The 26,032-nt window shown below is 49.4% G+C and overlaps 1 protein-coding gene across 1 annotated transcript in view; it reads right to left on the reverse strand.

Moving 5' to 3' along the window:
• Positions 1-5,110: 5,110 nt before the first annotated feature.
• LYPLAL1 (lysophospholipase like 1) overlaps positions 5,111-26,032 on the reverse strand; it is a 101,188-nt gene continuing 80,266 nt past the window's right edge. The window contains exons 3-5 of the mRNA XM_075337983.1: positions 19,367-19,536; positions 8,391-8,506; positions 5,111-5,494 (exon numbers count right to left, since the gene is read on the reverse strand). Of these exons, the coding sequence (XP_075194098.1) occupies positions 5,258-5,494; positions 8,391-8,506; positions 19,367-19,536 (523 nt within the window). The 3' untranslated portion in view covers positions 5,111-5,257. The remainder of the gene's footprint in view (positions 5,495-8,390; positions 8,507-19,366; positions 19,537-26,032) is intronic.

Here is a 26,032-nt window from a genome sequence, read left to right on the forward strand (position 1 = left end):
GATGCTGAACACGGCCTGGTGAAGATTAGACCAGCTTCTCTGAAGAAAATATTAATAGAATCTATATAATTACTTCCCACCAATGTTAGTAAGTACGGGTGTGATGCCATATCCAGCCAACACTTAGATGGTCCGTACATGACACAGTGGTGATACAGTAGGGTGTTACACACCCTAGACGCACATTTATAGGGTATTGTTTCTCAGACCATACTTATAACAATCGCTGATAAAAGCGTGTCTTGAACAATCTCAAGAATTGCCTTTACATGGACAATTGTACTTACCTTCACATTAGAGATCGGTTGTGAGATCATTTCTTGGACCACCCCCGCATGCTCTTTCAGAAAGAGGACGGTTTACACAAGTGGATATTAGCAATGAGCGAATGTGCTAAAATTCAAATATGACAATTCCTTAAACTTTGCCAGGAAATTTGAAAAAATGCTCACATTTTCTCAGGCCTCATTTTGTCTGTGAAGTTCCACACTTGGTTCCAGTTCGTCCACAGGTCACCGATCTTCATGCCCCGGTCTCATCAGCCAGAAGATCAGCAGCTTGTGAATGAAGACCGCACTGGAACAGTCAAGAGGGAAGCTGTGAAGAAAAGGTGAGGCTAAAGCAGAGGTGTAATTTTTTTTCTAACCTATCTGTGGTCCTTTTAAATTTAGCCATTTTGATAGAGTCACATGAATCGAATTGCAAAAAATTCAAATCCTGACGATTCTAAGTTTTTGGGGAATTGAATTCACCTCAAGGCGATTTGATAATGTGAGGTTACAGGGGTGGGGGGTCCGCCTGTCAGTGCTCAGACCATACACCGCACACTGCAGAGGTTACAGGGGTGGGGGGTCCGCCTGTCAGTGCTCGGACCATACACCCCACACTGCAGAGGTTACAGGGGTGGGGGGTCCGCCTGTCAGTGCTCGGACCATACACCCCACACTGCAGAGGTTACAGGGGTGGGGGGTCCGCCTGTCAGTGCTCAGACCATACACCGCACACTGCAGAGGTTACAGGGGTGGGGGGTCCGCCTGTCAGTGCTCGGACCATACACCCCACACTGCAGAGGTTACAGGGGTGGGGGGTCCGCCTGTCAGTGCTCGGACCATACACCCCACACTGCAGAGGTTACAGGGGTGGGGGGTCCGCCTGTCAGTGCTAGGACCATACACCCCACACTGCAGAGGTTACAGGGGTGGGGGGTCCGCCTGTCAGTGCTCACACCATACGCCGCACACTGCAGAGGTTACAGGGGTGGGGTATCCGCCTGTCAGTGCTCACACCATACGCCGCACACTGCAGAGGTTACAGGGGTGGGGTATCCGCCTGTCAGTGCTCACACCATACGCCGCACACTGCAGAGGTTACAGGGGTGGGGTATCCGCCTGTCAGTGCTCACACCATACGCCGCACACTGCAGAGGTTACAGGGGTGGGGGGTCCGCCTGTCAGTGCTCAAACCATACACACCACACTGCAGAGGTTACAGGGGTGGGGGGTCCGCCTGTCAGTGCTCGGACCATACGCCGCACACTGCAGAGGTTACAGGGGTGTGGGTCCGCCTGTCAGTGCTCGGACCATACGCCGCACACTGCAGAGGTTACAGGGGTGGGGGGTCCGCCTGTCAGTGCTCGGACCATACGCCACACACTGCAGAGGTTACAGGGGTGGGGGGTCCGCCTGTCAGTGCCCACACCATACGCCACACACTGCAGAGGTTACAGGGGTGGGGGTCCACCTGTCAGTGCTCACACCATACACCCCACACTGCAGAGGTTACAGGGGTGGGGGGTCCGCCTGTCAGTGCCCACACCATACGCCACACACTGCAGAGGATACAGGAGTGGGGGGGGCCCGCCTGTCAGTGCTTGACCATACGCCGCACACTGCAGAGGTTATAGTAGTGGGGGGGTCCGCCTGTCAGTGTTCACACCATACGCCACACACTGCAGAGGTTACAGGAGTGGGGGGTCCGCCTGTCAGTGCCCTGACCATACGCCACACACTGCAGAGGTTACAGGGGTGGGGGGGTCCGCCTGTCAGTGCTCACACCATACACCGCACACTGCAGAGGTTACAGGGGTGGGGGGTCCGCCTGTCAGTGCTCGGACCATACGCCACACACTGCAGAGGTTACAGGGGTGGGGGGTTCGCCTGTCAGTGCCCACACCATACACCACACACTGCAGAGGTTACAGGGGTGGGGGTCCACCTGTCAGTGCTCGGACCATACGCCACACACTGCAGAGGTTACAGGGGTGTGGGTCCGCCTGTCAGTGCTCAGACCATACGCCGCACACTGCAGAGGTTACAGGGGTGGGGGGTCCGCCTGTCAGTGACACACCATACGCCACACACTGCAGAGGTTATAGTAGTGGGGGGGGTCCGCCTGTCAGTGTTCACACCATACGCCACACATGGCAGAGGTTATAGTAGTGGGGGGGTCCGCCTGTCAGTGCTCACACCATACGCCACACACGGCAGAGGTTATAGTAGTGGGGGGGTCCGCCTGTCAGTGTTCACACCATACGCCACACACTGCAGAGGTTACAGGGGTGGGGGGGTCCGCCTGTCAGTGCTCACACCATACGCCACACACTGCAGAGGTTACAGGAGTGGGGGGTCCGCCTGTCAGTGCCCTGACCACACCACACGCTGCATCACATGCTCTACATGGCTGTTGCCCCAGAAGGAAGCCTATTCTAAAGATGATGCACAAGAAAGCCCACAAACAGTTTGCTGAAGACAAACAAACTAAGGGCATGGATTACTGGAGCCGTCCTGTGGTCTGATGAGACCAAGATAAACTTATTTGGTTCAGAAGGTGTTAAGAGTGTGTGGCAGCAACCAGGTGAGGAGGATAAAGACAAGTGTGTCCTGCCTACAGTCAGGCATAGTGGTGGAGGGTCATGGTTTGGGGCTGCATAAGCGCGGTTGGCTGTGGGCAGGTACAGTTCATTGAGGGAACCATGAATGCCAACATGTCCTGTGACATACTGAAGCAGAGTATGATTCCCTCCCTTCATATTACAACATAACGACCCCAAACACCTCTAAGACGACCACTGCCTTACTAAAGAAACTGAGGGTAAAGGTGGACCAGCCGAGCGTCTCCAGACCTAAACCCTATGGAGCATCTGTGGGTCATCCTCAAACGGAAGGTGGAGGAGAGCAAGGTCTGTAACATCCACCAGCTCTGAGATGTCGCCATGGAGGATGGATGAGGATCCAGAGGCTCCTGTGAAGCTCTAGTGACGTCCATGCCCAAGAGAGTTAAGGCAGAGCTAGAAAATAATGGTGGCCACACAAAATATTCATACTTTAGGCACAATTTAGCCATTTTCACTAAGGGGTGTACTCACTTTTGTTGCCAGTGGTTTAGATATTAATGGCTGTGTGATGAGTTATTTACACTGTTATACAAGCTGCGCACTGACACTGCACATTGTATCAAAATGTCCGATCCTCAGTGATGTCCCACGAAAACATACAATTAAATATTTACAAACATGTGAGGGGTGCACTCACTTCTGTGATATTATATACTGTAGGTAAGAGGCTTTTTAGGTCTATGTAGTCTCTGACAGAAAAAATATTTAAAAAAAAAACCAAAAAAAAACTATTTACTTATTTTTAATCCCCATAGGAATAGGGAACACCAGTGCGAGAAGGCAACAGTGCTAACCACTGAGTCACCAAGATAGAACCACAGTGTTGCGAGGAAACAGTGCTAACCACCGAGCCATAATCGTAGAACCACAGTTTTGGAATGCTATAGTGCTATCCTCTGAGCCAAAAACATAGAATACCAGGGCTGCAAGGCAACAGTGCTAACCACTGAGCCACAAACATAGAATATCAGGGCTGCAAGGCAACAGTGCTAACCACCGAGCCCCAAACATAGAATACCACGGCTGCAAGGCAACAGTGCTAACCACCGAGCCCCAACCATAGAATACCAGGGCTGCAAGGCAACAGTGGTGACCACTGAGCCACATACGTAGAACTACAGTTCTGGAAGTCAACAGCGCTAATTGTTAAGTCACAAATATAAAAACACCAGTGCTGCAAGGCAACAATGCTAACCACTGAGCCAGAAATATAAAACACAAGTCAGGGAAAGAAACAGTGCTAACCACTGAGTCACCAACATAGAAACACAGTACTGCAAGGCAAAGTGCTGACCAATGAGAAACAAATATAGAACATTAGTGAGTGAAAACAATGCTATCCACTGAGTCACCAACACAGAAACACAGTACTGCAAGGCAAAGTGCTAACCACTGAGCCACAAATGCAGAACTCCACTGTTATAAGGCAACAGTGCTAACCATTGAGTCACAAATATAGAACCTCGGTGCTGCAAGGCAACAATGTCATCCACTGAGCCACAGACATAGAACCATAGTGCTGTAAGGCAAAAGCATAAACCACTGAGACACAACATACAAACCCCAGTGCTGGAAGGCAACAGTAGTAACCACTCAGTCACAAACACAGATCCTTAGTGCAGTAAGGTACCAAACCCAGAACCCCAAGTGCAAAAAGGCAAACAGTGTTAGCCACTGAGCCACCCACTTAAAACACCAGTGCTGCAATGCAACCGTGCTAACCACTGAGCCACAAGGAGCTCTAAGTGCTGAAAGCCAACAGTGTTAACCATTGAGCTATCAACACAGAACCCCAAGTGCAAGATAGCAACAGTGTTAACCACTGAGTCACCATCACAGAACCATAGTGCTGCAATACAACAGTGCTAACCACTGAGTCACCAACACAGAACCATAGTGCTGCAATACAACAGTGGTTCTGTGTTGGTGACTCAGGGGTTAGCACTGTTGTATTGCAGCACTATGGTTCTGTGTTGGTGACTCAGTGGTTAGCACTGTTGTATTGCAGCACTGTTTCTGTGTTGGTGACTCAGTGGTTAGCATAGTGCTGCAATACAACAGTGCTAACCACTGAGTCACCAACACAGAACCAAAGTGCTGCAATACAACAGTGCTAACCACTGAGCCACCTACTGCCTACACAGTAAGATACGGGAATTACCTTTTTTTTTGCTGGAACATCTTGAATGTTTTCTCAGTGATAAAAATAAACCAAAATACGACAAAAAATAATTTTTATAAGACGTAAAAGTCATAAACAAATCAAGAAATTCAGAACGTGGAAAAGCTTCCCATAAACCCCGAGTCAGACCCAAAATGCGATTATCTCTGATTACAAACATTCATTCCGCTCCGTCTTCTGCTTTACTGCGCGTTTGCTGTGACCTCGGGCAATTTCTCTAAAATCCAGGACCGTAACTGCTCTAATTCCTGCAGACTGAGTTCATGAAGAAGATTTGGGAAACTGTGGAAAGATGAAGTCACACCGAGACCGCTCAGTCGTGAGCACGTTCTTTCTCCCCACTGGTGAGAGACCAGCTCGTCAGCCTGTCCGTGGCTCTGGAATAATTCGGGGAGATTCTGCGGCGTCGCCTCAAGGTCCTGAAGAATATAGGAGAAAGAGGGAATAATGTAAAAAAAAAATATATAGATATTTAAAGAAACATTCCGGTTTTAGTAGATAATTCATAATGGAAAGTTGGACAATTTTCCTCTATTTTCCGCATTATTCTTAGCAGTATTTTTAAGATCTCTGCTTGCTGTCAATGAACTGGGTGAAAAATCTGTTTTGAACACATGATCGACACAGATTGGATCTGATCATCACTCAATTCAATAGCTAAGCCTCCTATTCACCAAAACTGCAGCTGCATCCCCCTCCTCTCCTCCATCACATTTTAGTGCATAATTAAAGTTTTTGAGATTTGTGGAGGCAGGGAAAGGTGAGGAGATACCACATTTGCAAACATTAATCTGGCTTTTTCATGTTTCTTTTGGAGTAATGGCTTCTTCTTGGCAGAGCGGCCTTTCAGCCCATGTTGATGCAGTACTCGTTTCACTGTGGATAATGACACAATCTTACCAGCTTCCTCCAGTATCTTCACAAGGTCTTTTGCTTTTGTTCTTGGGTTAATATGCACATGTCTGACCAAAGCATGTTCATCTCTGGCACACAGAACCCGTCTCCTTCCTGAGCGGTATGATGGCTGGACATTCCCATCTTGTTTGTACTTGCATATAATTGTTTGTACAGATGAATGAGGCTCCTTCAGGTATCTGGAAATTGCACCCAAGGATGAACCAGACTTAATGCAAGTCCACAATTCTCTTCCTGAGATCTTTTCTGATTTCTTTTCAGTTTCCCATGATGATACACAAAGAAGCCGTGTGTTTCAGGTGTGCATTAAACTACATCCACAGGTGCGTCTCTAATTAACTCAGATGTTGCCAATAAACCTATCAGAAGCTTCCAAAGACATGACATCATCATATGAGTTGTCCCATATTACTTAAAGGCATAGTACTCTTAAGGGTGCTTTACACGCTGCGACATCGCTAGCGATCTCGTTAGCGATGTGACACGCCAGATCGCAGATGCGATCTGCCAAGATCGCACATGTGACCGGCGATATAAAAATGACCTATGTGCGATCTCGGCAGATCGCATCTGCGATCTGGCGTGTCACATCGCTAACAAGATCGCTAGCGATGTTGCAGCGTGTAAAGCACCCTTAAGAGTACTATGCCTTTAAACAATATGGGACAACCCATATGATGATGTCACGTCTTTGGAAGCTTCTGATAGGTTTGTTGGCAACATCTGAGTTAATTAGAGACACACCTGTGGATGTAGTTTAATGCACACCTGAAACACACGGCTTCTTTGTGTATCATCACAGCGTGTAAAGCACCCTTTAGTTTATGCAAACTTTTAACTTTGCAGAAAGTTATAAAAATGCCTGAAAACATTATCTCTCGCTCTCATTATTCTGGCATTTGGCAAATATAAATAATTTTTGTCCCTCATTGACTGAAAACGGGAAAGGTTTATTCTGATTTCATGTCAAATAGTGAGAAAAACCTGCAGATGTGTCTTTATAGAGAGCGGAGGGAAAAACCTGCAGATGTGTCTGTATAGAAAGCAGAGGGAAAAACCTGCAGATGTGTCTTTATAGAGAGCGGAGGAAAAACCTGCAGATGTGTCTGTATAGAGCGCGGAGGGAAAACCTGCAGATGTGTCTGTATAGAGAGCGGAGGGAAAAACCTGCAGATTTGTCTGTATAGAGAGCGGAGGAAAAACCTGCAGATGTGTCTTTATAGAGAGCGGAGGAAAAACCTACAGATGTGTCTTTATAGAGAGCAGAGGGAAAAACCTGCAGATGTGTCTTAATAGAGAGCGGAGGGAAAAACCTGCAGATGTGTCTTTATAGAGAGCGGAGGAAAAACCTACAGATGTGTCTGTATAGAGAGCGGAGGCAAAAACCTGCAGATTTGTCTGTATAAAGAGGGGAGGAAAAACCTGCAGATGTGTCTTTATAGAGAGCGGTGGGAAAACCTGCAGATGTGTCTGTATAGAGAGCGGAGACAAAAACCTGCAGATTTGTCTGTATAGAGAGGGGAGGAAAAACCTGCAGATGTGTCTTTATAGAGAGCGGAGGAAAAACCTGCAGATGTGTCTTCATAGAGAGCGGAGGGAAAAACCTGCAGATGTGTCTTCATAGAGAGCGGAGGGAAAAACCTGCAGATAGAGAGTGGATGGAAACTTCTGGTTTCAACTGTATATGATAACATATAGTTTGGTGATAATCCAAATGCTGGGGTGTTTAACCCCGATGGGACATATATTATCCAAGTAACAAAGTAGGAAGGCTGGTTGAACGCCCGACCGCTGCTCCATTCATTCTTTATGGGTCTGCCGGAAAAAGCCAATGCAGAGCTCAGCATCCTCATAGAAAATGAATGGAGCTACAGAACCATGGATTGTAAACTTTTTATTATGTTGTGCACCGTGGACAAAGGAACATCAAGATCTCTGGAGATGGACTTTTAACCTTGAGATTATTGATATTTTTCATCAAGTTTGGTTCTCAAGTCCTTAGACAGTTCTCTTCTCTTCTTTTTGTCTCCATGCTTAGTGTGGCGCACACACAATGGAAAGATTGAGTCAACTTCTCCCCTTTTTATCTGATTTAAGGTGTGATTTTCATATTGCCCACATCTGTTATTTGCCACAGGTGAGGTTAAACATACATCAAATGCTGGAAACAAAGTTTTGGAAAGCTGCCAACAATTGTGTCCCACTCATCTTTGGGTTTCTGTATGACCACTTTGCCTTTACCTTTATGTACTTTGTTCAATTACACACAAAGAAAATAGACGTGTATAAAAAAAATGGGTAATTGCAATCATTTTCTAGGAGAAATACTTAATTTTGTGGAACAATGTCAAGGGTGCAAACATTTTCGGCCATGACTGTATCTCTGGTAAGATATATTACCTTATAGACCACTGAGTTTTCATTGAGGAAGCTCGATAAAGCAAACACCCCGGCAACATCTCTATGGTACCGATAAGCCAAGTGCATGGCCATGGCGCCACCCATGGAAAATCCACCTGAAGAAAAGACAAAAAATAGAAATATTTGCTGGCGTGTGCTACACCCTAGACAAATCATTGCACAGATAAATATGAAAATTAATCATTAACCAAATTAGAACATCCTCCTTATTTACCATCCTAAACTAAGTATTACTAGTGGAGATCTTCTTTATGAAAGGATTGTCTGGACAGTGGAGAACTCCTTTAACTGTGAAGCAATACTTTATAAATTAGAGCTAAATTCAATCTTAAAGTTCAGTAACTCTGGAAAAAGGTTACTACTAAATAGAAGTGCTAAATAGTAGATGCTGGTCTTACGCTGATGCGCAATTATATCCTGTATTATACTCCAGAGCTGCACTCACTATTCTGCTGGTGCAGTCACTGTGTACATACATTACTGATCCTGTACTGATCCTGAGTTACCTCCTGTATTATACTCCAGAGCTGCACTCACTATTCTGCTGGTGCAGTCACTGTCTACATACATTACATTACTGATCCTGTACTGATCCTGAGCTACATCCTGTATTATACTCCAGAGCTGCACTCACTATTCTGCTGGTGCAGTCACTGTGCACATACATTACATTACTGATCCTGTACTGATCCTGAGTTACATCCTGTATTATACTCCAGAGCTGCACTCACTATTCTCCTGGTGTAGTCACTGTGTACATACATTACATTACTGATCCTGAGTTACCTCCTGTATTATACTCCAGAGCTGCACTCACTATTCTGCTGGTGCAGTCACTGTGTACATACATTACATTACTAATCCTGTACTGATCCTGAGCTACATCCTGTATTATACTCCAGAGCTGCACTCACTATTCTGCTGGTGCAGTCACTGTGCACATACATTACATTACTGATCCTGTACTGATCCTGAGTTACCTCCTGTATTATACTCCAGAGCTGCACTCACTATTCTGCTGGTGCAGTCACTGTGCACATACATTACATTACTGATCCTGAGTTACCTCCTGTATTATACTCCAGAGCTGCACTCACTATTCTGCTGGTGCAGTCACTGTGTACATACATTACTGATCCTGAGTTACTGCCTGTATTATACTCCAGAGCTGCACTCACTGTTCTGCGGTTTTGCTGTTAAATACACCACTAGAGGTATGATCACACTCCTCTAAGTAGGCAACAAAACTATATACCTAAAATATTTTATTCCAAGCCGGTTTCTCCCCTTTCCCGCTGGTCAGGGGGGCATTAAGAGTTTACTGCCAGTGATTTCATCTCTGCTCTCACACTTACTAAGCCCTCACATTTTATGGGCGCTGTTGCATAAGTCGCTCCGTGGAATAAACCCATTGAAATCGCATTTACTTCTGAGAAAGCCCAAGTTACACTTTACACCCAGTTAGTCACAGCCTGGCAGATACAGAGGGGTGATGACTCACGTACAATCCTCGATGAAGCAGTCACCTCCAGCGATGAATATTAAGTAATGATACTTTCATGTGGTGAACACTACAAAAAAAAGGAGGCTAAATGTATGCACAGGCCCAATTATCCCCCCTTAGCCAAAAAATAAAATACAAAAAATTCTTTAAATTGAATTTTCCATGGGAAAAAAAAAATACAAAAAATAAATAAAAAAACAAACAAAAAACAAACCACTCAATAACCCAGTATTCCCAAGGTATGGAGTGTAGTAAATTCTTCGCAGACAGTGATTTCAATAAATATTTATAGTTTGTGGCAAACTTTTATGATTCGGAGAGATAGTATTTCAGCGCCGAGATCCGCATGATGCATAAAACACATGCTTGAGGTCGGCAAGAATAATGTGCGTCTTTCTTGACATCGCCTCCAAAAAATGTTGACATAATGATGTGGCGCCCCAGGACCTGGTCGCCACAACAGCATTGCCCTCCCAAAAGGGTTAATGCTGAGCCTGGAGGTAATTGGGAGATCTATTGGCCAGTAAGTTAACACTCAACACAGTTCTCCCTCCGGCCAGCAGGGGGAGCTCTGAACCTGGAACTTCAGGGAGCATTCCTTAAGTCTGGCTGGAAGGAGGAAGTGTTAGTGAGTTTGGAGACAGGAGTGAAAGAGTGCAGACGCAGAGTAGTGCTGCCTTGTAAACTGGGGCCTAGAGCTTGGATAGCTTGGCCCAGTGAAGCAAGGGGAGCAGAGAGGCACAGCAGAGACTCGGACATCGGAGTCTGTAGTTGCCAGGGCATAAAATCCATCCCTGGTGGCTGAATCCGGAGGGCAGGAGAGCTGCAAGCCCCCTGTCCCAGAAGCAATCTGAAGGTACAACTGCATCCCAAGGGCCTGGTGTGGGCTCCAGCAGAGAAGCACCAGAGAGGGCCTGCGCAGTCTACCACACAGAAAAGGGGACGAACAACAAGTCCCAGCAGCAAGAGGGCAATTGCAAACCTAAAGTGCAGTGTCCTAAAACAGCAGAGAAAGATTAAGGAGTAGGCCTCATACTCAACTGGCCAAAGATCACCCCAGGCACTTCCAGGCCGGCCGGATCATCTATACCATCTGTGACGGTCTCCCTGGACTAAGTTTCTGCCGAGTAAAAGAGGAGAAGGTAAAGAGACTACTGTTTGTGCCTGTTTCTTTCATTGCTTGTCGGCCCTGCACCGTGTTAGTCACGCAGCACCATAGACTTCCACAAGCACCAACTGTGCCCCGGGCATTGCTCCACCTGTGGGGAGCAGTACTAACATTGCTGCCATAACATCATCCCGGTGGCCTCACACAGCAGCGGCGGCTTAATAGCCGCATACCACAGGTGGCGTCACGAACACAAACATTAAAGTCATCAGCCACATATTCAACTGACACCCACCAGGGCCACGGAGCCGGGCCCAGCCACCACTGACTACCACCGGACTAGTCCGGCCCGGCACCGGGTGTCCCATAGCCCTGGGGTGGGCGAGTCAACTTTTGGCGTCACGAACAGGATTTCGTGCCCGGTCACACCGGGTACTGTGCGCCTGAAGAACTGTGTAAAAGACTGTGTACTGGTTGTAAATTGCCGCCGCCATTAGCCGCGCCGAGCGCAGGAAGAAGGGGGGCGTGCCTGACAAAGAGCGCGAAGGGAGCGCGCCATCAGAGCAGAGCGCTGTTAACCCCGCGCGACCCGGAAGAAAATTTGAAAAGTGAACGGAGCCTGGTAAGGTTCACTAAGGGGGAGGAAGATGTCCGAATCCGAGGGAGAGCAGGTGGCTGCCATCGCCCAGGGCGCCGCAGCACCGGCCGAAGTAGTCCCAGTCGCCGTCGCCCCAGCCCCCACTATAGCGCCGGTAATGCCGATCACCATGCCGTACATACCAGGAGCAGAATGGCTGCCGCAGTACTCCGGGGAGTCCCATACCTTGAGTGACTTCAGAGAAAGCCTGCACAGCTTGTTCCGGGTGTATCCTCTGACTGAGAGCCAGAAGGTGGGCATATTAATGGGACAGCTAGCCGGCGCAGCCCAGCGTGAAGCGAAGTCCTGGCCTGATACAGATAAAGGGACAGCAGCCCAGATACTGGCCAAACTAAAGAGCACTTTTGACACCCGCACCGCAGCAGAGATAAAGATGAGATTCTTTGGGTGCAAGCAACGGGCCACAGACAGCATAAGGGACTATGCCTTAAACTTGCAGGAGGCCCTGAAAGCAGTTAAACAGGTGGACCCAGAGAGTGTACGTGAAGAAGACAAACTCCTAACTGAGCAGTTCATAGAGGGGCTCCTGTCAGATGCCCACAGGACCCAGCTGCGTATCATGGTCCTGCAGAACCCTGCTCTGGACTTTGCAAAGTTTAAGGACCAGGCCATCAGGGTACTGAGAGAATCTACACCGAATGACCCAGTACCCCTCCGGCCTCTTGCTATCACGTACCCCGGGGTGGTGCCTGCAACACGAGCCACTGCAGGGGCTGAGGCGCAGTCCCTGGATAAGGATCCCACGGCAGAGCTCAGACAGCAGTTCCAGGAGCTGACCAAGACTGTGGCTGCCCTTGCCAAGACCGTGCAGTCTCTACAAATGACCCCCTCGCCTGCGAAAATCGAGTTGGCCTCCAGCCCAGAAGACGTCCCATGGATGCGACAGAGGAGGATTCCGCCGACCCGAGGCAGAGACACAGACCGGTATGATTCAACAGGACAACCGATCTGCCGCCACTGCAACCAGGCGGGCCACATTGCACGACGCTGTCCTTTAAACGGGCTGAGCCTGGGGCCAGGAGCCAACCCCCAGGTGTGAGGAAGCCCGGCTCAAACCCCAGCCGCAGCAAGTATGTGGGAGGACGACCGGTCCTTCCCATTGTGCTGGATGGGATCCCTTTGAATGCCCTCCTGGATACGGGGTCCCAGGTAACAACCATCCCCCACAAACTGTACAAAAGATATTGGGCTGATTCAGACATTGACCATGGCCCAGATGATGATTTAACGATTGTGGCCAGTAATGGTCAGCCCTTACCTCAAATTGGGTACAAAGAAGTAACCATTAAAGTGGGGCGGGTGGAATTGCCATGTCAGGGGATGATAATTGTAGATATTGATCGCAAAGAATCTGACCCACTGCTAACCCTTGGTACAAATGTGATAGAAAATTGTATTGCCGAAGTGATAATTTTGTTGCAGCAGGCGTCTGAAACTGCCAGCTCCGGGCAGCAGCGTGTCCTACAGAGGGAGATCAGAGCCCTGATGAGGAGGCAGCAAGTAGAGCTGGCCGGAGGAGAAATTGGCAGTGTGAGGGTAAGTGACCCCCTCCCCATTGTAATACCCCCAAGAAGTGAAATGTTGATATGGTGTCGGGCAGCAATAGGCCTCAAGGGTCAGGATTACCATGCCTTGGTAGAACCAGTGTATTCAGACAGTAGGCCTGGAGTCCTGATAGCCAGAGGGGTAGCGGACGTCCGCAAGGGGAGAGTGCCCGTCCGTGTCCTGAATTGTGGGGAGGAGGAGGCCAAATTGCCCCGGTACGCCACTGTAGCAAAACTGTACACTGTCAGTAACAATACCATTAAAGCAGTGGAACCCTTGATCCCGTCCGACCAGGCGGAAGACAATGGCTCCAAGGGGCAGCCGGAAGACTGGTGCCAAAAATTACATGTAGGCACCGACTCCACCCCCTCGCACCAAAAGCATGGGGTTTACCGGGTGGTACAGGAGTACGAGCGGGTCTTCAGCAAACACCCCCTAGATTTTGGGCAGGTGAAAGGGGTTAAACATCAAATCCCCACGGGTGATCATCATCCCATTAAAGAGAGATACCGCCCTGTACCCCCCGCACAGTATCAGTGTGCCAAGGAAATGTTACGGGAAATGAAGGAGGCTGGGGTTATCAGAGATAGTTGTAGCCCCTGGGCAGCTCCACTAGTGCTCGTAAAGAAAAAAGATGGTACGATGAGAATGTGTGTAGATTACAGGCAAATTAACCGCATTACACATAAAGATGCTTATCCACTGCCCAGAATAGAGGAGTCACTAACAGCCTTAAAGTCAGCTAACTATTTCTCCACCTTGGATCTCACCAGTGGGTATTGGCAGGTTCCCGTGGCAGAGGCGGACAAAGAGAAGACTGCATTCACGACACCAATGGGTCTCTGTGAGTTCAACTGTATGCCATTCGGGCTCTGCAACGCCCCAGGGACATTCCAAAGGTTGATGGAGTGCTGCTTGGGCCATCACAACTTTGAAACCGTGCTGTTGTACCTGGATGACGTAATAGTCTACTCCAAGACTTATGAGGACCACCTGAAGCACTTAGCAGAAGTGTTTGAATCCTTGTCGAAATATGGCCTGAAGATCAAGCCGTCCAAATGTCACCTCTTGAAGCCAAAGGTACAGTACCTGGGTCATGTGGTCAGCGCAGAAGGTGTGGCACCTGATCCGGAGAAAGTCACTGTAATCAAGGACTGGCCAAGACCCACCACAGTGAAGGAGGTGCGGCAGTTCCTTGGACTGGTGGGCTACTACCGAAGGTTCATTGATGGTTTCACCAAGATAGCAGCGCCCCTTCAAGATCTCCTGGTGGGCCAGCCAAAGCAGGCTAAGAAGCAGAGCCCTCCATTTGAATGGAGCAGCCAACTGGAAACATCCTTTGTCCGGCTGAAAGGGGCTCTCACGGGAGAAGAAATTCTGGCCTACCCTGACTACAGCCAACCGTTTGTACTGTATACAGACGCCAGCAACGTGGGACTGGGAGCAGTTCTGTCCCAGGTACAGGGAGGCAGAGAGAGGGTGATAGCGTACGCCAGTAGGAAGCTTCGGCCCACAGAAAGGAATCCAGAAAACTACAGTTCCTTCAAGCTGGAGTTCCTCGCTATTGTTTGGGCAGTGACTGAACGCTTCAAGCACTATCTGGCATCGGCCAAGTTCACCATCTTCACGGACAACAATCCGTTGACACACCTGGCAACAGCCAAGTTAGGTGCGATGGAACAGCGATGGATGGCCCGGCTGTCTAACTTTGACTTTACCATCAAGTATCGGGCTGGCAAGAAGAATAACAATGCTGATGCGCTGTCCAGAATGCCTCACTTGCCCGAGTCTGGAGAAGACATGGATGAACTCGAAGAGATAGAGTTACCGGCTTTCCATCACCAAGGTGTGTCCCAGTGTGAGCATGCTGTAGGAGTGAAGCGCTCAAGCCAGCACGGGGTCTCGGTCAACCCCTTACTCCACCATAATTGGGAAGAAACACAGAACGGTGACCCGGCCGTGCGATTGGTCAAAGAGAAGCTAGCGCAAGCTGAGACCCATCTTGGCCCAGACGCTCCAGAGGAAGCCCAGCAGCTGTGGAAGGAGAGGGGACGACTGTTCACCTACCAAGGCAAGCTCTGCAAGAGATATGTCAACTATCGAACAAATGAACTTGTCTGGCAGATAGTGGTTCCGCAGAGAGATGCTCCAATGGTCCTAGCAGCGTATCATGATAACGCAGGACACTTCGGGTGGAAGAAGTTGGAAGCCCTACTCCGTGATCGGTTCTATTGGGTGCACATGAGAAAGATGATCGAGAAGTGGTGCCGAGACTGTGGCCCGTGTAACCTGAGGCGGAAAGACTATGCCAGCCAAAGGTCTCCCCTACAGCCAATTGTCACAAAGCAGCCCCTGGAGTTGGTGGCCCTGGACCACGTGAAGTTAACACCAAGCCGGTCAGGCTATGTGTACGCCCTCACCATTGTGGACCATTACTCTCGTTTCCTGGTAGTAGTGCCTGTGAAGGACCAGACAGCCAGGACAGCAGCTAGAGCGTTCCAGGCATCCTTTTGCCGACCTCACGGCTATCCGGAAAGGGTACTGACTGATCAGGGTCCTGCATTCGAGGCTGAAGTGTTCCAAGAGTTCTGTAACATGTACGGTTGTAAGAAAATCCGAACCACACCGTACCACCCCCAAACCAATGGACTGTGCGAGAAAATGAACCATGTGGTTATTGATATGCTGAAGACCCTGCCGCTGGAGGAAAGGAACCAATGGCCAGAAAAGTTGCCAGATCTGGTAGACCTGTACAACCACATCCCAGTGAATTCGACCAACTGCAGCCCCGCTTACCTGATGCGAGCCAGACCAGGCAAGTTGCCTGTAGACTTTGAGATGGGGACTGTGTCGCCTGAGGCGGTTCAAGAAATAGAGGATTGGGATACAGAACGGCAGCAGCGGTACCGTAAGGTCCAGGAGTGCGTAGAGAGGAGCCTGTCTCAAGCAAGAACGAGGCAAGAACAGCATTACAATCAAACAGCCCCAGCAACTCCCTTAGCACCTGGAGAACAAGTCCTCAAGAAGAAGCGGAAGACGCATAAATTGGATGATCAGTGGGAAAACGAGCCCTACACCATTATCCCCTCCAACTTTGACAATAGTAAGGTATGCCTCATAAGCAAAGATGAAGGCAAGACCTATCAAGCAATTTCCCGAGACCGCCTGAAAGCGTGCCCTGAACGGTGCAGAATCCAAAGAGAAATGGAAGGAGTACAAGGAAGTCCCCAAAGTCAAGAGAAAGGAGGGGAGATGATTCAAACCATCCTTGGAAAGTTCCCCAAAACTTGGACCCGAATAAACAATGCCATAGTGGTACCAGTTTTGACGTTTCCGCAGTTGGTCGAGCCAGAAACAGAAAAGGTTCCGGATCCACCTAAAGAATCGTCCGCTCCGGCACGAGATGACACGCCAGCAGTGGAGCAGGAGGATCAACCCCCTGTCAGTGGTGAACCTGTCATACCCTTGGCGACTCCTAGATCACAAAGGCAACCATCACGCTTACCTATGGGGGTTAGGCCCACCTGTAGTGCTGAGATAGAAGACGCACCACGTAGTCAGGGGCAAACACCAGAGCTACGTAGGTCCCAGCGCAGCACTCGGGGACAACCCCCTCTAAGGTATAGGGAGTCAACTGTATAAGGGAAAGAGTACTTATTAGGATGTAAATAGTTATGCAAAATGTCTGCCATGTTGTGTACAAAATGTTTTCGTTTTCTTTGATTGTGAAAATGGACAATTGGGCCACTGGACTATGGGTGGCCAACACCTAAATTGTTCATAGTTAGCACCAGTGTGCTCAACACCCCTGAAGAAAAACCCGTCCGGCGTGCATAGAGTGGGGTCATCAATGCTCTGACGCACGCCCAGAGCCTACGTTGGGGGTTTGAACGCGGCGGGTCCCCCATGGAGCAGTGTAATGGACACCCGGCAGGGAGCCACACTGGACTCTTATAGTAATGTTTAAGGTTGTAACGTTAAAGTAATTGCGCCTCCCATAATGGGATGAAATGTTCTAACATGTCATGTTTGTCTCTACAGTCCGGGAGTACTGAATTTAACTAAGGGGGAGTGTGGCGCCCCAGGACCTGGTCGCCACAACAGCATTGCCCTCCCAAAAGGGTTAATGCTGAGCCTGGAGGTAATTGGGAGATCTATTGGCCAGTAAGTTAACACTCAACACAGTTCTCCCTCCGGCCAGCAGGGGGAGCTCTGAACCTGGAACTTCAGGGAGCATTCCTTAAGTCTGGCTGGAAGGAGGAAGTGTTAGTGAGTTTGGAGACAGGAGTGAAAGAGTGCAGACGCAGAGTAGTGCTGCCTTGTAAACTGGGGCCTAGAGCTTGGATAGCTTGGCCCAGTGAAGCAAGGGGAGCAGAGAGGCACAGCAGAGACTCGGACATCGGAGTCTGTAGTTGCCAGGGCATAAAATCCATCCCTGGTGGCTGAATCCGGAGGGCAGGAGAGCTGCAAGCCCCCTGTCCCAGAAGCAATCTGAAGGTACAACTGCATCCCAAGGGCCTGGTGTGGGCTCCAGCAGAGAAGCACCAGAGAGGGCCTGCGCAGTCTACCACACAGAAAAGGGGACGAACAACAAGTCCCAGCAGCAAGAGGGCAATTGCAAACCTAAAGTGCAGTGTCCTAAAACAGCAGAGAAAGATTAAGGAGTAGGCCTCATACTCAACTGGCCAAAGATCACCCCAGGCACTTCCAGGCCGGCCGGATCATCTATACCATCTGTGACGGTCTCCCTGGACTAAGTTTCTGCCGAGTAAAAGAGGAGAAGGTAAAGAGACTACTGTTTGTGCCTGTTTCTTTCATTGCTTGTCGGCCCTGCACCGTGTTAGTCACGCAGCACCATAGACTTCCACAAGCACCAACTGTGCCCCGGGCATTGCTCCACCTGTGGGGAGCAGTACTAACATTGCTGCCATAACATCATCCCGGTGGCCTCACACAGCAGCGGCGGCTTAATAGCCGCATACCACAGGTGGCGTCACGAACACAAACATTAAAGTCATCAGCCACATATTCAACTGACACCCACCAGGGCCACGGAGCCGGGCCCAGCCACCACTGACTACCACCGGACTAGTCCGGCCCGGCACCGGGTGTCCCATAGCCCTGGGGTGGGCGAGTCAATGACTTGCCCTCTACGTGGAGGAACCCGTTCGGCATTTCATAAAAGTCTTCACAAGAGTAAAAAAGGTAATTTCCTGTCAGAAGCCCGGAGTTGTGCGTCTCCGGCTCACGACACCAGCGCCGCAGCGGCCGAGAAGTTCCAGGAGCTCATTCCGATCGGCCTGGATCAGCGTATCGTCTATCAGCCGAGTCCTGCAGCCCCTGATCTACTAACAATCTGTGTGGGTTGTGGGAAAGTCACAGGAATTAGTAAAGACTTGTGTGATGATTATTTTCCTTACTTTGGTTGTATATTAGAGTTTTTATTATTATAACTTTATATTGTTTCTCTTAAAGGTGTAGTCCCATCTTTCAGCATTGATGCTACATTTTGTGATAAGTGTGGCGCTAATGACCTCAATGCTATAAAGAGTAACTGTCATGATCCAGGCCTGTATTGGCCGCTGTGGTTTGATTATTTCACTCAGTACCGGTTAACTCCTCCCTGCCTTGTTTTGGTTTCCGGGACACTATATCCTGGTGCTGCACCTCCGGTTCAGTGCCAGTGATAGTTTATGCTCTACAGCGTGTGTTACTGGCTCTGGTGAGATACCTGAACTGTCCTGCCTCCCAGCTACCTTGTTCTGATCTGTACACTTCTCCGTTCATCCGTCCATCCCTGGCCCCAACTACCTTTTCCTGTCTGTCTTATCCCGGTCCCGACCCGTTAATCCTTCTCCCTTGTTTGTACTTGGACTTTCCAGCATCTGATCTGTATAAACGTTCCTGACTCCGTCTCGCCCTTCTGCTATATCCGTGACTTCTCGGTTTCTAACCTTCGGTTATCACCTGCCTCGATTTTACTATCCCTGTATTGTCGAGACCTCCTGCTGCTGACCTGGCTTTCTGACTACTCTACTGCCCTCTGGTGGTTTACCTGCTAACTGCACTCTGAAGCTACACTGCTTGTAGCTTCAGCATCTCCTTAGTACAATGTGACAGTAACAGGTTGCGGCTCTTACCCAGCAATATTCTGTTTTTGGAGATACCCGATGCCACTTCTTCTTTGATTAGATCTGTTAGTACATGGCACATTGAATTGACGGAGTCCAGATGTTCGGGGCTGTCGATGGAGATTTTATGTCTATCGAACCAGACATTGGAGATGCCTCCATTCATAGGGGTATAGGGTCTAAAACAAAGGAAACACGGGAGACTTCAGAAATACTGTATACACAATACTGGGGGCTTCCATAAGTAATCAACAATGGTAATCAGAATTCTGGGACCCAGAGCTAGCACGGTGTGGTCCAGGCCACCGGCTGACTGCTGAAGAGTTGGGTTTAGACCTGCACCGAACATAAAATAATAGTACCGTATTTTCCAGCGTATAAGACGACTTTTTAACCCCTGAAAATCTTCTCAAAAGTTGGGGGTCGTTTTATACGCCAGGTCTTGTCTTACAGAGTGCATAATTACCGTCTTAGCAAACAGGCTCACAGGACGCGCTAGGGGGTGTCACGGCGGGCGGCATTGATCTGCGGGCTGCGATGGTGTCTCGGCGGCGGGTGCATTGATCGGTGGGCGGATGGGCTGCGAGGGTGTCTCGGGTCTATTAAGCTGACTGCCACCTTCATTGAATCTCCCGCGGTTAACGCAATGAACTTCAAGAAAATGGCACTGGAGGCGGCGCATGCGCAGGTTAATGCAGTGGACTTAAAGAAAATGGCCGCGGAGTCCTATCTGCGCACATGCGGTCTCCATGGCCATTTTCTTGAAGTCCATCTCGTCAACCGTGGGCAATTCAATGGAGCCGGCAGTCAGCTCAGTGCACCTGCCACCGAGACAACGCATCCTGTGACAGCTCCGAAAACTGCCTGCCTGCACATGAATGGTGACCACCGCGACACCCCCGAGTGTGTCCTGAGATCCTGCCTTCTATGACCTGGCTCCACCATCGTCGCCCTGGTAAGCCATATCCAGGGGATTCAATGGTGCCCGCCGCGACACTCTCAAGAGCGTCCTGTGACCCTGCCTTCTATGACGCCACTCGTCCACCGTCACCCTGGTAAGCCACAAATGGGAGATTCAATTGAGCCCGCCGCTACACCCCTGAGCCCACAGCATCGCCTTCCTTTGTTGAAAGAGGGGTAGTCTTATACAGCGAGAATATCCCAAACTGGAAAAGTTGGGGCGTCGTCTTATACGCCATAAAATACGGTATATAAAAATATAATATATTGGGAATAATAAACAACAAATAATTAATAAATACACAAATATATAATAAACAAATAAACATTAATAAACAAATAACAAAACAAACAGGGCAAACACCTGACACCCCGACAGTTCGCTACCGCCATGTCCTACAGCTGCAGCAAGTTCACAGTGAGCAGAGCTGAAATCCTGCAGCTCTCAACACTTTGTACAAGTGGTCGTTCTGGTTCTCTTATTCACTGAGCGCCAAGTTGCAGAACTTGAGAGAGGCCATTGTAAGGTATACAGAGCTGTGTTGTCAGTGCATAGTTGCTTCTGGCTGCTGAGGTACATGGTAGCAGCAAATTGGATGGGTGTTGATTAATGATGAGTGCGCACTACCATGCTCGGGTGCTCGGTACTGGTAACTAGTGATGAGCGGGCACTACCATGCTCGGGTGCTCGGTACTGGTAACTAGTGATGAGCCGGTACTACCATGCTCAGGTGCTCAGTACTGGTAATTAGTGATGAGCGGGCACTACCATGCTCAGGTGCTCAGTACTCGTAACTAGTGATGAGCGGGCACTACCATGCTCGGGTGCTCAGTACTGGTAACTAGTGATGAGCGGGCACTACCATGCTCAGGTGCTCAGTACTGGTAACTAGTGATGAGCGGGCACTACCATGCTCAGGTGCTCAGTACTCGTAACTAGTGATGAGCGGGCACTACCATGCTCGGGTGCTCAGTACTGGTAACTAGTGATGAGCGGGCACTACCATGCTCGGGTGCTCAGTACTGGTAACTAGTGATGAGCGGGCACTACCATGCTCAGGTGCTCAGTACTTGTAACTAGTGATGAGCGGGCACTACCATGCTCAGGTGCTCAGTACTGGTAACTAGTGATGAGTGAGCACTACCATGCTCGGGAGCTCAGTACTCGTAACTAGTGATGAGCGGGCACTACCATGCTCAGGTGCTCAGTACTGGTAACTAGTGATGAGTGAGCACTACCATGCTCGGGTGCTCAGTACTCGTAACTAGTGATGAGCGGGCACTACCATGCTCGGGTGCTCAGTACTCGTAACTAGCGATGAGTGGGCACTACCATGCTCGGGTGCTCAGTACTCGTAACTAGTGATGAGTGGGCACTACCATTCTCGGGTGCTCAGTACTCGTAACTAGCGATGAGCGGGCACTACCATGCTCGGGTGCTCTGTACTCATAACTAGTGATGAGCGGGCACTACCATGCTCAGGTGCTCAGCACTGGTAACTAGTGATGAGCGGGCACTACCATGCTCGGGTGCTCTGTACTCATAACTAGTGATGAGCGGGCACTACCATGCTCGGGTGCTCAGTACTGGTAACTAGTGATGAGCGGGCACTACCATGCTCGGGTGCTCAGTACTGGTAACTAGTGATGAGTGAGCACTACCATGCTCGGGTGCTCAGTACTCGTAACTAGTGATGAGCGGGCTCTACCATGCTCGGGTGCTCTGTACTCGTAACTAGTGATAAGCGGGCACTACCATGCTCGGGTGCTCTGTACTCATAACTAGTGATGAGCGGGCACTACCATGCTCAGGTGCTCAGTACTGGTAACTAGTGATGAGCGGGCACTACCATGCTCAGGTGCTCAGTACTCGTAACTAGTGATGAGCGGGCACTACCATGCTCGGGTGCTCAGTACTCGTAACTAGTGATGAGCGGGCACTACCATGCTCAGGTGCTCAGTACTCGTAACTAGTGATGAGCGGGCTCTACCATGCTCGGGTGCTCTGTAATCGTAACTAGTGATGAGGGGGCACTACCATGCTCAGATGCTCGGTACTGGTAACTAGTGATGAGCGGGCACTACCATGCTCGGGTGCTCTGTACTCGTAACTAGTGATGAGGGGGCACTACCATGCTCAGATGCTCGGTACTGGTAACTAGTGATGAGCGGGCACTACCATGCTCAGATGATAAGTAACTAATGATGAGCGGGCACTACCTGTAACTGGTGAATACACGTGAAGGGTAAAAGAACACTATGTATACACACATATATAGATATACACATGGTACTGGGTAACACTTTGAGGCAGGTGTGCGGTAAGAAGCCTTCATCAGTTCTTTTGTCACTAGCACACAATTTTAAAGGAACTGGATGATGTGAGGTCAGGGCACCGCGGGGGCCGGCTCTTCACTTCTAGGAATCCTTGTTCTTCTGTACACTGAAGATAGCTCTTATTGACATTGGCTGGTTGTTTAGGGTCGTTGCCCAGGGGGAGAATAAATTTGTAGCCAATCAGACGCCTCCCTGTTAGTATTATAATTATATGATGGATAAGTATCTGCTTGTGTTGGTCAGCATGGAGGCCACCATTAATCCTGACCAAATTCCCAACTTCATTTGCTGAATTCCAGCAACAACCTTACAAGAACCTCCACGTCCTGCGAACACTCATTATCGTGCCGATCCCCCAGCTAAATATTTCAGATTTTGGCTCACTAGTCCAGAGAACCCCGTTGGCATTTTTCTACCACCTGCTCCCCAATTTTTGTTGAGCCACTCTGCCTTGTATCCATGTAGAAGGTCTACAGGTTTTTTTGCTGCAATTCTTCCACTTCTGGTCAGACTTTGATGGGTGCAGCTGATCCTAGTGGTTGCTGCAGATCTGAGCTGATGGCACTGCTAGACATTGCCCAATTTTGAATAGAAGCTAACATGACGTGTCTTTCATCTACTGCACTAAGTTTCCTTGGGTGACCACTGCGTCTATGGTCCTCAACGTTGTTCATTTCTTGGTGTCATCTAGAGAAATCCAGATAGATACTTATCCATCATATAATATCATCAGAGAGGCATCTGATTGGTTCCAAATTTATACTGCACCTGGACAATGACCACTAACATCCAGCCAATGTAATTAGAGTGAGGATTCCTGGAGGTGATGATCCGGCCCCCATAGAGCCCTGAGGTGATTATCTGTTCCCTCACAGAGCCCTGAGGTGATGAGCTGGCCCCCAAAGAGTCCTGAGGTGGTGATCTGGCCCATGCAGAGCCCTGAGGTGATGATCCAGCCCCCGCAGTGCCCTGAAGTGATGATATGTCCCCTCACAGAGCCCTGAGGTCATGATCCGTTCCCTAAAGCCCTGAGGTGGTGATCTGGCCCATGCAGAGCCCTGAGGTGATGATCCAGCCCCCGCAGTGCCCTGAAGTGATGATATGTCCCCTCACAGAGCCCTGAGGTCATGATCTGGCCCCCACAGAGCTCTGAGGTCATGATCTGGCCCCCACAGAGCCCTGAGGTCATGATCCGTTCCCTAAAGCCCTGAGGTGATGATCCGGCCCTCACAGAGACCTGAGGTGATGATCCGGCCGCCACAGAGCCCTGAGGTGATGATCCGGCCCCCACAGAGCCCTGAGGTGATGATCCGGCCCCCACAGAGACCTGAGGTGATGATCCGGCCCCCACAGAGACCTGAGGTGATGAGCCGTTCCCTCACAAAGCCCTGAGGTAATAATCTGGCCCCTGCAGAGCCCTGAGTTGATGATCCATCTCCCGCAGTGCCCTGAGGTGATGATCCAGCCCTCGCAGAGCCCTGAGGTGATGATTCGTCTCCTCACAGAGTCCTAAATCGATGATCCGGCCCCCACAGAGCCCTGAGGTGATGATCTGGCCCCCACAGAGCCCTGAGGTGATGATCCGGCCCCCACAGAGCCCTGAGGTGATGATCCGGCCCCCACAGAGCCCTGAGGTGATGATCCGGCCCCTCAGTTAGCCCTGAGGTGATGATCCGTTCCCTCACAAAGCCCTGAGGTAATAATCTGGCCCCTGCAGAGCCCTGAGTTGATGATCCATCTCCCGCAGTGCCCTGAGGTGATGATTCGTCTCCTCACAGAGTCCTGAATCGATGATCCGGCCTCCACAGAGCCCTGAGGTGGTGATCTTGCCCCTGCAGAGCCCTGAGGTGATGATCTGGTACCCGCAGTGCCCTGTAGTGATGATCTGGTACTCACAGTGCCCTGAATGGAAAATGTGGCCCCTGCAGAGCCCTGAGGTGATGATCCAGCCCTCACAGAGTCCTGAGGTGATAATCCGGCCCCCACAGAGCCCTGATCTCACATCATCATGTCTATCTAGGATCAAGATACAGAAGGATCTGCACAAGCCTCATACACAGAAGATCTGGGGTCAGTTCTCCAAGATGTTTGGAACAACCTCCTGCCAAGTCCCTTATATAAGTGACCGAGAAGAAGTGAAAGGGATGACAGACAGCTACCAAATATTCATGGGATTTAGATTTCTTTTTTATCCATTCACTTTGCATTTTGGTAATTTAGAAAAATAAACTATTAACACTTCTCTCATGGAAGCTTCTTACTGTGCAGCATTTTTCCCACCGCTGCTTAAACCCTTTGCACAGCATTGTATATACTATATATGTGACTGTTTTATTGCTCATCAGAGTTTTCCTTTAAGGGCCTGTTCACATCTTGCTTTGATCGTACATTCGGCATATGCATCGGGAAAACTCAGGGTTTTTTTTTTTGTTTTTTTTTTACCTATTATTCACTGTTTGTCTATGACAAACCACAAACGTAATACAAAAATGTAAAACAAAAGCAAAGGGAACACAATAACCCCGGGCGATACGTCTTCTGACAATCAGATGAAGGATTAGTATCTTGTGTACACACTTACCTTTGATATGATCCGAACCGTGAAGAGTTGGGGAAAAAAAAACCCCTTTGAGTCTGAACAGTTGTTTAAATGTTTATTTGAGCAATTGTGCCTTCACAGACGATGGAGATTTTGGCAATTTTTTCTATTTTTCTTGGGTTGCAAATAAACGTCTTACTAAATCTATAACCATGGCGTTAAACCGCGGGGCCGGCCGTCTGCGGCGCTCTAATCTCACAAACCGTTTCATCAGATTACAGTTTAGGTTTAGCACAAGACGGGCTTTGATCACATCTAGATTTGAGATACTGGAAAATTATGACAGACGCGGCGAGGAAACGTTGGATGCGGTGGCGGATGTGCCCTGCCGCTCAAGTCAAAGTCTATTGTACTGATGACCATACGAAATGGAGACCCCCGTAACGTTACCAAGTGGGGGGCCAAGTGCTGAAGAGCAGAGGGCAGAAAAGTCACCACCGCTCTGCTGACCCCATAACTGCAGAGTCCAGACCTCCTCTGGTGACATCAGCACAAACACTGCGCCCGCCGGGAGCGTCATGATTGAGCAGCTGCAGCCGTACATCACCAAGCACAATGCTGAGCCATACATCACCAAGCACAATGCTGAGCCGTACATCACCAAGCACAATGCTGATCCATACATCACCAAGGCACAATGCTGAGCCGTACATCACCAAGCACAATGCTGAGCCATACATCACCAAGCACAATGCCGAGCCGTACATCACCAAGCACAATGCCGAGCCGTACATCACCAAGCACAATGCCGAGCCGTACATCCCCAAGCACAATGCCGA

This window comes from Anomaloglossus baeobatrachus, chromosome 3 (genome assembly GCF_048569485.1).
Source record: "Anomaloglossus baeobatrachus isolate aAnoBae1 chromosome 3, aAnoBae1.hap1, whole genome shotgun sequence".
Classification (NCBI taxonomy): domain Eukaryota; kingdom Metazoa; phylum Chordata; class Amphibia; order Anura; family Aromobatidae; genus Anomaloglossus; species Anomaloglossus baeobatrachus.